The following is a 17,510-nucleotide window of genomic DNA, read 5'->3' on the forward strand; positions in this document are numbered from 1 at the left end:
CGCGTTACCACTCCGCTATGTCTCCCTGTCGTGGCTTTTGCGCTATCCGTACAGATACTAGAGGTAAACCGATTAATCGGAATGGCCAATTAATTACGGCCGATCACTATTGTGGGGGGCCGATTTCCGATTATATTAAATAAAAATAAAACGCTTTTTTTACACCTCTATTTAACTAGACATGACAGCCTAGGAACTGTGGGTTAAATGCCTTGTTCAGGGGCAGAACGACAGATTTTCACCTTGTCAGCTCAGGGGTTCCAATCTTGCAACCGCACAGTTAACTAGTCCAACGCTCTAACCATTGCACTCCACGAGTAGCCTGCCTGTGACGTGAATGCAGTAGAAGCAAAGGTAAAATGCTAGCTAGCATTAAACTTATCTTATAAAAAAACAATCATAATCACTAGTTATATCTACTAATCCAGTTCAGCAGGCAATATTAACCAGGTGAAATTGTCATTTCTCTTGTGTTCATTGCACGCAGAGTCAGGATATATGCAACAGTTTGGGCAGCCTGGCTCATTGCGAACTAATTTGCCAGAATTTTACGTATTATGACATACATTGAAGGTTGTGCAATGTAACAAGACTATTTAGACTTAGGGATGCCACCTGTTAGATAGAATACCGAACGGTTCCTTATTTCACTGAAATAATAAACGTTTTGTTTTCGAAAGGATAGTTTCTGGATTCGACCATATTAATGACCAAAGGCTCGTATTTCTGTGTGTTAAGTTATTATTAAGTCTGATTTGATAGAGCAGTCTGACTGAGCAGCAGCAGGCCCGTAATCATTCATTCAAACAGCACTTTCGTGCGTTTTGCCAGCAGCTCTTCGCAAGCACAACGCTGTTTATGACTTCAAGCCTATCAGCCTAATGGCTGGTGTAACCAATGTGAAATGGCTAGCTAGTTAGCTGGGTGTGCGCTAATACTGTTTCAAACGTTACTCGCTTTTAGATTTGGACTAGTTATTCCCCCTGCGCTGCAAGGGCCGCGGCTTTTGTGGAGCGATGGATAACGATGCTTCGAATGTGGCGGTTGTCGATGTGTTCCTGGTTCGAGCCCAGGTAGGGGCGAGGAGAGGGACGGAAGCTATACTGTTACACTGGCAATACTAAAGTGCATATAAGAACATCCAATAGTCAAAGGTATATGAAATAGATGGTATAGAGAGAAATAGTCCTATAAATATTATATTAACGACAACCTAAAACCTCTTACCTTGGCATATTGAAGTCTCATGTTAAAAGGAACCACCAACTTCCATATGTTCTCTTGTTTTGAGCAAGGAACTTAAACGTTAGCTTTTTTACATGGCAAATGACTTTCTTCCCCAACACTTTGTTTTGGAAATATTTAAACCAAATTGAACGTTTCATTATTTAATTGAGGCTAAATTGATTTCATTGATGTTTTATATTAAAGTTAAAATAAGTGTTAATTCAGTATTGTTGTAATTGTGATTATTGGTATCGGCTTTTTTGGTCCTCCAATAAATCGGTATCGGCGTTGAAAAATCATAATCGGTCGACCTCTAACAGAGAACAACACATCTTGACAACCAAAGTCGATTTGATGTCACAAAGCTGTCCAGTAAATATCCTCTCATGTCGTCCCGGTTTCCAAAAGAGGAGGTCTTCCTTAATTTACCCCCCATAAACGTAAACGGACATATACCAGGAGCTGTACCCAAACCCGCCACGTCTGTAGACTCATCCAGCTGTCACTCATAGAATTCACTGGCTTGTAAGCGAAGCAGTAATTGTTTCAAAAGTTTTAGAAACTTCAGAGTGTTTTCTATCCAAAACTACTAATAATATGCATTTACTCTGGGCACGCTTTTCATCCAAAAGTGAAAATGCTGCCCCCTATCCCAATGACGTTAATCCCCGCTGATGCGTATTAAAAGTAGTGTAGTTGGGGTAAACAACTTATCAAATATGTAGTACAGGTATTCCCAAACTGGGGGTACGGGAAATAAAAATGTGATTTCACATTTAAAAGTAAAATAAAGATAATGTATTTAAAAACAGTCCATGTGTCTTCCAAAGGGGCTATACATTTGGGTGAGTTTTTTTCCTTTATTCTCTCGCCTGAGTAGCTTAGTTTCACTGCCAAAAATCAAATTAAACCATCTAGTGTTCAGCGAAATAACGCAATGTCAAATACAAGTACCCTAGGCAAATAATTAACATCCAATCACATTAACCGTTACACACTTGCGGGAATTTCGCCAACGGTACAAACGTAGCTGCTGCTCATTCCGTTTGCTCGAAAATGGTTTTAAAAAGTAAGTCTCGTGTCCAGACACATACCAGCTCTACTGGTAGTACTGCAACTACTAGCGGTACTACGCCTGCACCTGTCGACGACAAGCTGTTCTGCTTCCACGAGCACATCCAATGCTGGCATCAGTAATTCTACATTTGTTAGCCCAGCTAGCATGGACAGTGACAGTTATGAATCTGATGCAGCTGAAGAGCTACTTCCCCCTTACCCGGGAAAGCACTGAATAACAGACAGGGAAGTTGGACCATCGAAGAGGAGCAAATATGATAACTACATTTATTTGGGGTTCACTTATATTGGGAGTTGTGCCTTTCCTCAGCCAGTGTGTTATGTGCAAAGTACTATCTCAAAACCTTCACTCTTGCGCAGACATTTAGAAACAACATGCCAGTTTGAAAAATAAGCCAGGGGAATTTATTTTGCTAGAATTAAGATGACAGACAGAGACAGACAGACCCACACAGACAGACACCTCTCCACAATGGCCAAGACCAGAGAGCTGGATCAGCCCAGAACTACACAGCAGGACCTGGTCAATGACCTGAAGAGAGCTGGGACCACAGTCTCAAAGAAAACCATTAGTAACACACTACGCCGTCATGGATTAAAATCCTGCAGTGCACACAAGGTCCCCCTGCTCAAGCCAGCGCATGTCCAGGCCCGTCTGAAGTTTGCCAATGAACATCTGGATGAGCCAGAGGAGGAATGGGAGAAGGTAATGTGGTCTGATGAGACAAAAATAGAGCTTTTTGGTCTAAACTCCATTCACCGTGTTTGAAGGAAGAAGGATGAGTACAACCCCAAGAACACCATCCCAACTGTGAAGAATGGAGGTGGAAACATCATTCTTTGGGGATGCTTTTCTGCAAAAGGGGACAGGACGACTGCACCGTATTGAGGGGAGGATGGATGGGGCCATGTACCACGAGATCTTGGCCAACAACCTCCTTCCCTCAGTAAGAGCATTGAAGATGGGTCGTGGCTGGGTCTTGCAGCATGACAACAACCCGAAACACACAGCCAGGGCAACTAAGGAGTGGCTCCGTAAGAAGCATCTCAAGGCCCTGGAGTGGCCTAGCCTGTCTCCAGACCTGAACCCAATAGAAAATCTTTGGAGGGAGCTGTAGTCTGTATTGCCCAGCGACATCCCCGAAACCTGAAGAAGGTCTGTATGGAGGAGTGGGCCAAAATCTCTGCTGCAGTGTGGCAAAACCTGGTCAAGAACTACAGGAAATGTATGATCTCTGTAATTGCAAACAAAGGTTTCTGTACCAAATATTACATTCTACTTTTCTGATGTATCAAATACTTATGCCATGCAATAAAATGCAAATTAATTACTTAAAAATCATACAATGTGATTTTATGGATTTTTGTTTTAGATTCCATCTCTCACAGTCGAAGTGTACCTATGATAAAAATTAGACCTCAACATGATTTGTAAGTAGGAAAACCTGCAAAAATAGTCTGTCTGTCTATTTGATACACTGGCGATCTACACACACACACGAGAACAAGTATTTGATACACATAAGCAACAGATACCACTTTAATAAGAAGGGGCTAGAAGTGTCTTATTGGTGCGCTGCCGAGTGGCTAGGACAGACTGCCGCGGATATAGCTGGGACAATGCTGCGGGAAAAGACACAAAAAAACTATAGACATCCCACCAAAGTGTCCGATTTCAAATAGGCTTTACAGCGAAAGCACCACAAACGATTATGTTAGGTCACCACCAAGTCACAGAAAAATTCTGCCATTTTTCCAGCAAAAGAGAGGAGTCACAAAAAGCACAAAGAGATAAAATGAATCACTAACCTTTGATGATCTTCGTCAGATGACACTCATAGGACTTCATGTTACACAATACATGAATGTTTTGTTCGATGAAGCGCATATTTATGTATAAAAAAATCTCAGTACACATTGCCGTGTTACTACGTTCACTAGTTCCAGAAACATCCGGTCATAATGCAGAGAGCCACATCATGACAGTAATACTCATTATAAATGTCGATGAAAATACAATTGTTAGACAGGGAAATATAGATACACTTCTCCTTAATGCAACCGCTGTGTCAGATTTAAAAAAAAAACTTTATGGAAAAAGCCAACCATGCAATAATCTGAGTACAGCTTTCAGACAACAAAGCAGTCAAAAAGATATCCGCCATATTGGGTAGTCAACAGAAGTCAGAAATAGCATAAATATTCACATACCTTTGATCTTCATCAGAATGCACTCCAAGGAATCCCAGTTCCACATGAAAATGTTTGATTTAGTTCGAAATATGTCCATTTATGTCCAAAGAGCTACTTTTGATAGCACGTTTGGTAAACAAATACAAAGTCATGAAGCGTGTTCCCTAGTTGCAGACGAAATGTCAAAAAGTTCAGTTACTGTCCGTAGAAACATGTCAAACGATGTATGGAATCAATCTTTAAGGATGTTTTTAACACAAAAAGTCAATGTTCCAACCGGAGAATTCCTATGTCTGTAGAAAAGCAATGGAACGATAGTTAACTCTCTCGTGACCGCGCCTCAGAGCCTGTGGCAATCTGCCAGACACCTGGCTCAAACAGCCCTTATGAGCCCCCACTTCACAGCAGAATCCTCAAACAAATTCCTAAAGACGGTTCACATCTAGTGGAAGCCCAATTTCAACTGCATGCAACTCATCCCCAGAAGATATGCATATTATTCATTTCTAAAACTGTTTGAGTATAACAGAACTTATGTAGCAGGCAATACCCAGAGGACAAACCATTCAGATAATTATACATTTTTGTTAAGGTCACCCTCTTTTCAATGATTTTTCATGGGGATTCCAGATTTCTAAGGGACTTGCTTGCAGTTCCTACCGCTTCCACTGGATGTTCACAGTCTTTAGAAATTGGTTGAGGTTATTCCTGTGTAATTAAGAAGTATGGCCATCTTGTACGAGTGTCACGTCATGTGTTCTGTTTGATAGAGGCGCAAGACCAGAAAGCATGCTTGGGTTTGTTTTCTTCCTGTATTGAACACAGATCATCACATCTTCAATTTGATCGATAATTTACTTTAAAAATCCCTAAAGTTGTATTACAAAAGTAGTTTGAAATGTTTGGCAAAGTTTACAGGTAACTTTTGAGATACTTTGTCGTCATGTTGTGCAAGTTGGAACCGGTGTTTTTCTGGATTAAACGCGCCAAATAAATGGACATATATGGCCAGAATTAATCAAACGAAAGGACCATTTGTGATATTTATGGGACATGTTGGAGTGCCAACAGAAGAAGCTCGTCAAAGGCATGATTTATATTTTTATTTCTGCATGTTGTGTCGCGCCTGCAGGGTTGCAATGTTCTCTCTTTTGTTTACTATGGTGCTATGCTCAGATAATAGCATCGTTTGCTTTCGCCAAAAAGCCCTTTTGAAATCTGACATGTTGGCTGGATTCACAAGATGTGTAGCTTTAACTTGGTATCTTCATGTGTGATTTCATGACAGTTTGATTTTTATAGGAATTTATTTGAATTTGGCGCTCTGCATTTTCTCTGGCTTTTGGCCAAGTGGGACGCTACCGTCCCACATATCCCATCTTCTATTGCGGCTGAAAAAGATGGCTTATACTCCCAGTATCCAACTCTGTAAGAAATGGATGGTTGAAAAACATTTGCGTCTCCTTTAAAATGCATTCGTAAATATCCTTTAGTCTCTCAACTACCTAGAGGCAGCTTCACTTCATCCTCTCTGCTGAGTGTGCCAAGTCTATATAACAACATACAAAAATCAATACACCTTTAAAGCTAGAACCCTAAATTTAAACAATAAGTTCTCCCCCGCCCATTTCAATAAAAGGGCGAAGGGATGGGGCAGGAGAAACCACTCAAATTCATAGAGCTATCGATTCAAGGACTGACCATCCATGATTTCAAATGTATAGTTAACCATGTTGAGGATATACAGTATTTGTTTACATTTACGTTGTTATACCTCTTGCGACGAGCAATCCCGTATCCGGAAGCGTAATTATAGCCTCAAGCTCATTACCATAACGCAACGTTAACTATTCATGAAAATTTCATGAAAATCGCAAATGAAATAAATATATTGGCCTTGTGTTAACAACACTGTCATCTCAGATTTTCAAAATATGCATTTCAACCATAGCTACACAAGCATTTGTATAAGAGTATTGATAGCTAGCATAGCATTAAGCCTGGCATTCAGCAGGCAACATTTTCATAAAAACAAGAAAAGCATTCAAATAAAATAATTTACCTTTGAAGAACTTCAGATGTTTTCAATGACGAGACTCAAATGTTCAGTTTTTCCAAAAAGATTATTTGTGTAAGGAGAAATCGCTCTGTTTTGTTCATCACGTTTGGCTAAGAAAACCCCCGAAAATTCAGTCATTACAACACCAAACTTTTTTCCAAATTAACTCCATAATATGGACAGAAACATGGCAAACGTTGTTTAGAATCAATCCTCAAGGTGTTTTTCACATATCTATTCGATGATAAATCATTCGTAGCAGTTGCCTTTCTCCTCTGAACCAAAAGTGGACGCAGCTGGAGATTGCGCAATAATTTTGACGGAGGACACCAAGCGGACACCTGGTAAATGTAGTCTCTTATGGTCTTCCAATGATATGCCTACAAATACATCACAACACTGCAGACACCTTGGGGAAACGACAAAGTGTAAGGCTCATTCCTGGCGCATTCACAGCCATTTAAGGAGACATTGGAACACAGCGCATTCAAAATCTGGGGCATTTCCTGTTTGAAATTTCATCTTGGTTTCGCCTGTAGCATCAGTTCTGTGGCACTCACATATAATATCTTTGCAGTTTTGGAAACGTCAGTGTTTTCTTTCCAAAGCTGTCAATTATATGCATAGTCGAGCATCTTTTCGTGACAAAATATCTTGTTTAAAACGGGAACGTTTTTCATCCAAAAATGAAATACTACCCCCAGAGATCCCGGTACAGGGATCAACATCAGGGGAAATTTCAGAGTGACAACTAAAAATACAACGTCGTAACATTAAACATTCTTGAAAAAGCAAGTATCTTACATTCTTCAAATGATTAGAATCTTGGTAATCAAACTACGTTTTCCGATTTAAAATAGCCATTACAGAGAACAAATACCATGCTTTTGTTTGAGAAGAGCGATCAACAACAAAAACATTTTCCGCCATGACAGTTTACACATTCACACCTGAAGGTAAAATTATGACTTACATTCTGATATCTTGCTCTTATTTCTCTTCGAGGGTCCCAGTGATCAAATGAAATGCCATTTTCTTTGATAAAATCCATTTTTATAGCCTAAATCGAAACATTTTGTAAACCGTTTGTGTCGTGAATTCCATCGCTATCAATTTTTTACGGGACATTCGACGTAATTACACACAGTAAACAATTGTTTATCTAGTCATGGTCGGTTTCAGTGCATTCCTCTGGATGTGTGCAACACAGCCAAACTTGAATGTTTTTTTTGAGGGGAGTATTGACCGAAGTGAACTGATTTGAAGACAACGAGCAATGACATCATTGCGCACCAATAATTTTAGCGAGGCTTAGTTGATTGACTGTATTTCTGCCCAATGACCACAGATCTTCTTGAAATCTAGCTGGGTAGATAGCCAATGAGCCGAGGTAAACACCAGTATGTGATCGTTATGGGTTGGACCACCATTCCTTGTTTGTAAACGCACGCGTAACGAACTCCATTCTCGCCTTGACCGTCAGAGTAGTTGTCGTCACGCACAGCAGTGTTTGGGAAAGTATTATTTTGGAAAGTGTTTTTTCAACAATTTCATTGAAGACATCATGGCAAATAAATCAGGACAAGCAAAGTCCAAGTCTATGTATACAGATTTGCGCCAGATTATGGAAGACATTGATCAGGAAAGTGAGATTTTTTGTTTGAGGAATCTTTGAGTGTTATGATTCAAACAGGAGCTGAGGAGCTGTTTCTGCAAGGACAGGACATACTTCTTGACGGGTAAGTGCTAATGCCGTTTTCTGAAATATACATATTTATTTATTTTTGTCCCCCCAAAAAATGAGATATATATATATATATATATATATACACACACACACACACACACACACACACACACACATACTGCTCAAAAAAATAAAGGGAACACTAAAATAACACATCCTAGATCTGAATGAAGGAAATATTTTTATTAAATCATTCTCTTTACATAGTCGAATGTGCTGACAACAAAACCACACAAAAGTGATCAATGGAAATCAAATTTATCAACCCTTGGAGGTCTGGATTTGGAGTCACTCAAAATTAAAGTGGAAAACAACACTCCAGGCTGATCCAACTTTGATGTAATGTCCTTAAAACAAGTCAAAATAAGGCTCGGTAGTGTGTGTGGCCTCCACGTGCCTGTATCACCTCCCTACAACACCTGGGCATGCTTCTGATGAGGTGGCGAATGGTCTCCTGAGGGATCTCCTCCCAGACCTGGACTAAAGCATCCGCCAACTCCTGCACAGTCTGTGGTGCAACGTGGCGTTGGTGGATGGAGCGAGACATTATGTCACAGATGTACTCAATTGGATTCTGGTCTGGGGAACAGGCAGGCCAGTCCATAGCATCAATGCCTTCCTCTTGCAGGAACTGCTGACACACTCCAGCCACATGAGATCTAGCATTGTCTTGCATTCAGATGATCCCAGGGCCAACCGCACCAGCATATGGTCTCACAAGGGGTCTGAGGATCTCATCTCGGTACCTAATGGCAGTCAGGATACCTCTGGCGAGCACATGGAGGCCCCCAAAGAAATGCCAACCCACACCATGACTGTCCCACCGTCAAACCGGTCATGCTGGAGGATGTTGCAGGCAACTGAACATTCCCCACGGCGTCTCCAGACTCTGTCACGTGCTCAGTGTGAACCTGCTTTCATCTGTGAAGAGCACAGGGCGCCAGTGGCGAATTTGCCAATCTTGGTGTTCTCTGGCAAATGCCAAACGTCCTGCACTGTTGGGCTGTAAGCACAACCTCCACCTGTGGATGTCGGGCCCTCATACCACCCTCATGGAGTCTGTTTCTGACCGTTTAAGCAGAGACATGCACATTTGCAGGGCTCTGGCAGTGCTCCTCCTTGCACAAAGGCGGAGGTAGCGGTCCTGCTGCTGGGTTGTTGCCCTCCTACGGCCTCCTTCACGTCTCCTGATGTACTGGCCTGTCTCCTTGTAGCGCCTCCATGCTCTCTGGACACTACGCTGACTGCCACAGCTCCCATTGATGTGCCATCCTGGATGAGCTGCACTACCTGAGCCACTTGTGTGGGTTGTAGACTCCGTCTCATGCTACCACTAGAGTGAAAGCACCGCCAGCATTCAAAAGTGACCAAAACATCAGCCAGCAAGCATAGGAACTGAGAAGTGGTCTGTGGTACCACCTGCAGAACGACTCCTTTATTGGGGGTGTCTTGCTAATTGCCTATAATTTCCACCTGTTGTCTATTCCATTTGCACAACATGTGAAATTTATTGTCAATCAGTGTTGCTTCCTAAGTGGACAGTTTGATTTCACAGAAGTGTGATTGACTTGGAGTTACATTGTGTTGTTTAAGTGTTTTTATTTGAGCTATTATATATATATATATCAATGAAATGTGTAAAGTACACATTGGCTATAGTGTGTATGTGTACGACCCATAACCTGTGTGTGTGTGTGTGTGTGTGTGTGTATGTATATATATATATATTTTCCATTTTTTTTATTCAAATGGAATGGAGTAAAACAGCAAACACACACATGGCCACTGCGCCTGCTATTCCTCTCAATTTCCATATGAAATAGTCATTGGGTGCTGTTTGGGGGAGGGCAGGCCCACAACAATGGCCGGAGTTGAATGGAACAGCAGTTCACCTTAGTGACTGCTCCCTCTGCTCTATACAATACATTAATGTTTATTATGTGATGATAAACACAATACATTTTTTAAAATGTTTTCTTTCACAGTGATAGCAACTCCGACTGGGAGCCCCCGGTGCCAAGCTGCCCGCTCTACCTCTAGTGGTGTTCATATGCCACAGTTCATTACTGCAGGCATGACTGCCTCAGGGCCAAAAGGGCACAGCATGAAATGCACCACTTGTTCAGTTTGCCTCTGCTTTACATCAGAAAGAGACTGCTATGGGACATGGCACAGGCAGCAAAATATTGTGTAGAGGACTTCAAGGGTCTACTGTTTTTTTTAAATATTTATTTTCTAATTATCTCCAGCATCCTATTCTAGTACATGTGAAAGATGATGCTACAAGAATAAAAAACAGAAAATGTATGCTCTTTCTTTTCTTCCACCAGATCTACTGTGTTATATTCTCCTACATTAAATTAACATTTCCACAAACTTCAGAATGTTACCATTCAAATGATACCAAGAATATGCATATCCTTGCCTCTGGGGCTGAGCTACAGGCAGTTAGATTAGGGTGTCTTCAGGCAGGAATTGAGAACAAGGGATGCAGCCATAAGAGGTAACGGAGAAGTGTATCTAAAGTTTCATGCATAACACTTGAATTTTCAGCAACATTTCTAATGAGTATTTCTGTGAATTCATGTGGCTCTCTGCACAATCACTGCATGTTTTGGAACTACTGAGCATAATACGCCAAAGTAAAATGAGATTTGTGGATATAAAAATGAACTTTCCCGAACAAAACATACATATATTGTGTAACATGAAGTCCTATGAGTGTCATCTGATGAAGATCAAAGGTTAGTGATTAATTTACATCTCTATTTGTGCTTTTTGTGACTCCTCTCTTCAGCTGGAAAAATGGCTGGGTTTTTCTGTGAGTTGGTGGTGACCTAACAATCGTTTGTGGAGCTTTCGCTGTAAAGCATTTTCTGAAATCAGACACTGTGGCTGGATTATCGAGAATTGCATCTTTAAAATGGTGCCTAAAACTTGTATGTTTGAGAAATTTGATTTATGAGATTTCTGTTGATTTGTATTTGGCGCCCTACATTTTCAATGGCGCTAGCGGAACCCCAGTCCTAGACAGGTTAAGTATTCAACCCCTTCGTTATGGCAAGCCTAAATAAGTTCAGTAGTACAAATTTGCTAAACAGGTCACATAAGTTACATGGACTGACTGTGTGCAATAGTATTTATCATAATTTTTGAATGGCTACCTCATCCCTGTACCCCACACATACAGATAATTCTAAGGTCCTTCTGTCGAGCAGTGAATTTCAAACAAAGATTCAACTACAAAAGACCAGGGAGATTTTCCAATGGCAACTATTCGTAGATGTGTAAAGAAAAAAGCAGACATTCAATATCCCTTTGAGCATGGTTAAGTTATTGCACGTTGGATGGTGTATCAATACACACAGTCACTACAAAGATAAAGGCGTCCCTTCCTACTTCAGTTGCCGGAGAGGAAGGAAACCGCTCAGGAATTTCACCATGAGGCCAATGGTGACTTTAAAACAGTTAGAGTTCAATGACTGATAGAACACTGAGGATGGATCAACAACATTGTAGTTACTCGACAATACTAACCTAATTGACAGAGTGCATAGTAGTAAAGAATAAAGTATTCTAAAACATGCATACTGCAAACAAGGCAGTAAAGTAATAATGCAAAATAATACATTTTTCTCTTGAATACAATGTGTTATGTTTGGGCAAATTCAAATAAACATATGTACCACTACATATTTTCAAGCATAGTGGTGGCTGCATAATGTTATGGGTATGGTTGTAATCGTATAGGACTGGGGAGTCTTTCATGATCAAATAAATGGAATGGAGCTAAGCACAGACAAAATCCTAGAGGAAAACCTGCTTCAGTCTGCTTTCCACCAGACAATGGGAGATGAAGTCACATTTCAGCAGGACAATAACCTAAAACAAGAACAAATCTACACTGGAGTTGCTATCCAAGAAGACAGGGAATGTTGCTGAGTAGCGAAGTTACATTTTGACTTAAATATACTTGAACATGTATGGCAAGACCTGAAAATGGTTGTCTAGCAATGATAAAAAATCAATGACAGAACAAAAAGTTTTGAAAAGAATAATGTTGCACAACCCAGGTGTGGAAAATTCTTAGCCAGAAAGACTCGCAGGTGCCAAATGTGTGACTACAAAGTATTGACTCAGGGGTGTGAATACTTATGTAAATTAAATATGTATTTATAAGCATTTATAAAAACATGTTTTCACTTTTTCATTATGGTGTATTGTGTGTAGATGGGTTAAAAAAATAATAATAATTTAAAAAAATTGTAATCCATTTTGAACTCAGGCTGTAACAGAATGTAGCACAAGTCAAGGGGTATGAATACTTTCTGAAGGCACTGTTTTTTGGGTTCTTAAGGAATACGACAGTTGAACTAAGCTCGAGGCATTTATAAGTTATATTCCTCAAGAATCAATGGCTATTTATAAGTTAAAGACGAGGATTCTAGCTTTAAAACAAACAAAATAACGACAATCTGAATGAGTGTGCGCATCCAAGCAAATAAGTCTGCCTGCTTTCTTTGAACTCTCGACACCAGCAAAGATATACTGTAATTAGTGAGCAGATTATTACGTCATCTTCACACAAAGGCCCCTTCAGGCAAACTAACTAGCTAGATAAAAGGAGTAAAGACAAACCACCACCACACACACTCCTAAAGTGTGGATCACTTGGCTGAGAGCAAGCTGCTCTCCCCATGCTCCACTGGATTACATCAAACAGAGAAAATATGCCCAATTAGTGCTCATTATAAATAAGAGACAGAGTTACAAATAGCAAACAATTGCATCAAAGGTGAACAATTGAGAACAAATGGGGATGTCACAAACCACTTCAGTGATGTCATGCGATTCCATTTAACAAATAAGAGGCAATTGGGCTGCTGCCAAAAGCTCAATAGTAAGGGGTTTTGACATGCTTCTCATCATTTCCTGCCATTAACAACAAAGCATGCTAACCCACATTGTGACATATTACCAGTATCAGCTGCAGGCAACAATTTAGTTAGAATAAATAAATCAAAGGAGACAAAACATTTAAAAAATGTAAATACAGTACCCACAACTTTCGATTAGTGGTAAAACCAGTCAGCGTTTTACCAGTGGCAGACTTAAGCTGTCAGCAGAGCACTCATTCTAACACAGCTGGAAAGGTAGGGGACTCTTCTGCAGGCTCACAAATGACTCATCCATCTCTAGATCTCATCAGGCAGCTGATTAGAAGTGACTGAACTCACACCCTGACACAGACAACTTATCGGCAGTATCATTCCCCAGAACACAAGTGTGAGTGGTAAACATGAAATCATGTCAAATACAGAATGCATATCTTGTTTGTACCATCTCAGGTTCCCATAACAGAGGGCCTTCTGACAGCCATGAAATAGGTTTCTCACTGTGACTCCTCAGAGGGGCTCTATTTTACTCAAACATTGGTTCTGTCGGGGGGGGGGGTCGACAACAAACCATCAGGGGTTTGTACAGCTGTGGTATGCATATGACTGATCAGAAGTATGACAACTAAAGGAAAGGATTTCTAATAAGTAATTAACATGTCAATCATATATTATTTATTGCCTTACCCCCTCATGCCATTTGCACACACTGTATATAGACTTGCTTTTTTCTATTGTGTTACTGACTGTACGCTTGTTAATTCCATGTGTAACTCTGTATCGCTGTTTCTGCCGCACTGCTTTGCTTTATCATGGCCAGGTCGCTGTTGTAAATGAGAACTTGTTCTCAACTAGCCTACTTAAATAAAGGTGAAATAAATTTAAAAAAATACTCATAACACCAATATCCAGCCAGCAAAATACTAATCAAGACATGTACTGCAGTGATATTTTAGATCTATGATAGGTCTCAAGTAGGCAATGTAGTAGTTAGTAACACTAATTGGTTGTCAAGAAAAATGCATTAATTTCATAGATCAATCAGAGAGTACCAACAACTTAATAACAGTTTCCATGGTATGGTATTTAATCCTACTGGTATGTGATACATTCTAACAGATATTTAAAGCAGCAGAATTCTTGTTTCGACCCGTTGATTGAAGTCAAATTCAGAGCTTTCATTGTAGCAGCTCTACAGCCATTATAAAGTAAGGTCCCTCATCTTCCTCCCACCCCTCTCTGTGCTACGGAGGCAACCGGCAGCACACCTAGCCGACTACATTCAGTCACTAGTATCCATACAATAATGAATTGCATGGTCACCCTGGAACATGTCTACAACAACAATCAAAAAGTCCAAACATTAATACAAAAATTGGTAACCGATTAAATTCGATTTCAATAAATTGCTATGCTTTACAGCAGGAGTAAAGAAAATAACCTTAGACGTACCTTGTCGATGTGCCCTTCCTCACATCACAGATGCTGCATTTAAAAGCCTCTGCACTGTTCTTGAAGGTGCAGACGCTACAGTCCCAAAATCCGTCGTCAGCACTTGGTTTAGCTTGTCTTTTCGGCCTTAGAAAAAGAGACATGTCAAGTGAGTTGATTACATATCATTTATATGATTAGTTATGACTGTTAGTGGTGATGACATGCAGTGCCCCCACCTTTACATGAGCAAACTTAAACTAATACATAAAAATATTGGTTGGTTGTCAGATTATCCATTCGAATTCCTAATAATAGTTAACCAGCGCGAGCTTCTTGAATAAATCCATCACTGGCTAAAATCAAGCGACCTAGATGATGTTGGTTAGCCAGTTAGCTAGCTAGATACAACATTTGGTTGCATCGCTAGTCTGGCTAGCAAGCAGACTAGCTACATATTTTAGCTCGGGGCTAAGCATGTTAGCTCGCAAAACGAATGTCAAATAATGTCCATTCGACATTGAGCTTCGAACGAGTTCTGTTGACACTGAATATCATTTCCTAGAATGCCAGGCGTATCCACAGAAATTTTCCCTTTGTCTGAGAGTGTCTGGTAGAGTAGGGAGCGAGAAGCCGCCATAGTGCCTGTGCACTATTCTAGCTCTGGCATACAAACTGAAAAAAGGAGAAACACTCCTTGAGAAAGCATCCGAATATCAACCCCAAACGGCACGGAATTCTCGCAAAACAAGTCTAAATCGACACAAAACGGACTGGGGTACACGGTTAAATACCTGGTAGGGCTCTTCTTGTCGCCCATGGTGAGAACGGTCTTCCAAAAGAAGAAAAGGTCTTCAGTAATTATCAGTGATTGTCGTAGGTTGTGTACGGAGGATCCAGATAGAACCGCTGCTAAAGCTGGCAGACAAGATCGCGTTCAGCGACTGCTCGAGGTAGGGCAGAGCGATTGAACACCGCGTGACTCCATGACGCCCAATCACCGCATGCCTCGGTTTAAAAGTCTGGTTGGAAATAAGAAAAATGGGTAGCTTGCTAGAATATTCCCATAATATCCCATTTTGCAATTAGATTATGTGGTTTACATAGTCGAAATGTAGAATAGCGCATTCTCAGGATTTATGCGTGTCATACATTCCTGTGCTACAGCATGAGCTGGGTCGTATGTCATTGTGTATTTTATGCAGACTCGTACTGAAGATGGTTGTATTTTATGCAGACTCGTACTGAATATAGTTGTATTTTATGCAGATTCATACTGAATATAGTTGTATTTTTTGCAGATTCGTACTGAATATAGTTGTATTTTATGCAGATTCGTACTGAAGATGGTGGTGAAGTTTATATTGGGACACTGCTGCATAGAAAGTTATTCATCACCATCCCCTTTCAATCTAACTGCTGTCTGTGTACTAACCAAATGCAAAAGTAATTGTTAAGTGAAAGCTCTCGAGCTGCTAGGTATTCTTTACCATTCGGCCATCAGATTTGCCACCAATTCTCCTTATAGGACACTTCACATCACTACACTCTATACTCTTCTGTAAACTGGTCATCTGTATAAACGTCGCAAGACACACTGGTTGTTGCTTATTTATAAAAACCCTCTTAGGCCTTGTGCTGTTGTCTGTGCACAACAATGTCTGTACCATGTTTTGTGCTGCTGCCATGTTGTGTCACTACAATGTTTTTGTCATGTTGTGTTGCTACCATGCTATGTTGTTGTCTTTGATCTCCATTTATGTAGTGTTGTGTTGTCTCTCTTGTCATGATGTGTGTTTTGTCCTATATTTTTATTTATTTTTATATAAATACATTTTAATCCCAGCCCCCATCCCCACAGGCCTTTTACCTTTTGGTAGGCCATCATTGTAAATAAGAATTTGTTCTTAACTGACTTTGACGAGTTAAATAAAATATCAGATGTAACACACTGTGTAGTAAGGGCTGCATGGGACAAACACCTGTTCCAATAATTAGCCTACTGTCATTGCATTTAGACGGAAATGTTTCAGTTTTTTCATTCTCTGTGGTTGTAGTGTCCACTTGACAACATTTGAAAGGACTCAAGATACTAGTGATTGTCTAATGTTTCAGAGATGGAAGGAAGGAATGCTAAGGAATCTCAGATACTCAGTGCTTGACTTGGGCAGGGGCTCACCAGAGCTGAGTACCGACACCTCACATTTTCTACTGCTTGAGCTTCTGTTTCTCTTATACAATATTAGCTCAAAAGTATTGTGGAGCTCCTGCACCTAAATATAAACAGTAGCAGCACCCAAAATGAGTACTGGAAACTATTTCAGTCCAAGTCAAGCACTGCAGATACTAAACATTGACCTTGAATTAACATTTGTATTCAGATACAAATGTCCTTCTTGCTCTTAATTTCCATCAAAATTCCAGACATCTTGGAGGATATAATCTGCCTGTGCTCCTGGCTTTAGTGGGCTACTTCATCACGGAATGTGTGGGGGCAAACGTTGCACTCTTTGGAGGCCTCCCTCCCTCCTGCTCAGGACAAGGCTCTCTGTGGGGGAGATGAAGCGTGAATCATGTAGCCTCATTAGCCTCTTGCTACGGCTCCAGGACCTATTGTGAAGCCCTCCCTTCTTCTGTTCACCAAGAGGAGAGAAGAGTATATGTACTGCTGTCTGCTTAGCTCATAGCATGCCGCTGTAATAGAGGGTCATCATGCTACTGATAACCTGATTTAAATCAAAACAACATTAAGTGTTGCCTGGTTGATTCTGTCATTAATTCAAGTGAAAATTTGGCTTTTTGACCATACGGTAACAATAATAATGTGGGTGCTTATAGTTGTACTATTTCAAATGTGTTTTTTGCATATCCCAACTCCCCC

At 40.5% G+C, this 17,510-nt stretch overlaps 1 protein-coding gene across 1 annotated transcript in view; it reads right to left on the bottom strand.

Moving 5' to 3' along the window:
- The window catches only part of LOC135540228 (RING1 and YY1-binding protein-like), a 31,248-nt gene extending 15,676 nt beyond the window's left edge, over nucleotides 1–15,572 (bottom strand). The window contains exons 1-2 of the mRNA XM_064966730.1: nucleotides 15,424–15,572; nucleotides 14,651–14,776 (exon numbers count right to left, since the gene is read on the bottom strand). Of these exons, the coding sequence (XP_064822802.1) occupies nucleotides 14,651–14,776; nucleotides 15,424–15,449 (152 nt within the window). The 5' untranslated portion in view covers nucleotides 15,450–15,572. The remainder of the gene's footprint in view (nucleotides 1–14,650; nucleotides 14,777–15,423) is intronic.
- Between the last annotated feature and the right edge of the window lie 1,938 nt (nucleotides 15,573–17,510).

The sequence above is a fragment of the Oncorhynchus masou genome, chromosome 5 (genome assembly GCF_036934945.1).
Source record: "Oncorhynchus masou masou isolate Uvic2021 chromosome 5, UVic_Omas_1.1, whole genome shotgun sequence".
NCBI lineage: Eukaryota > Metazoa > Chordata > Actinopteri > Salmoniformes > Salmonidae > Oncorhynchus > Oncorhynchus masou.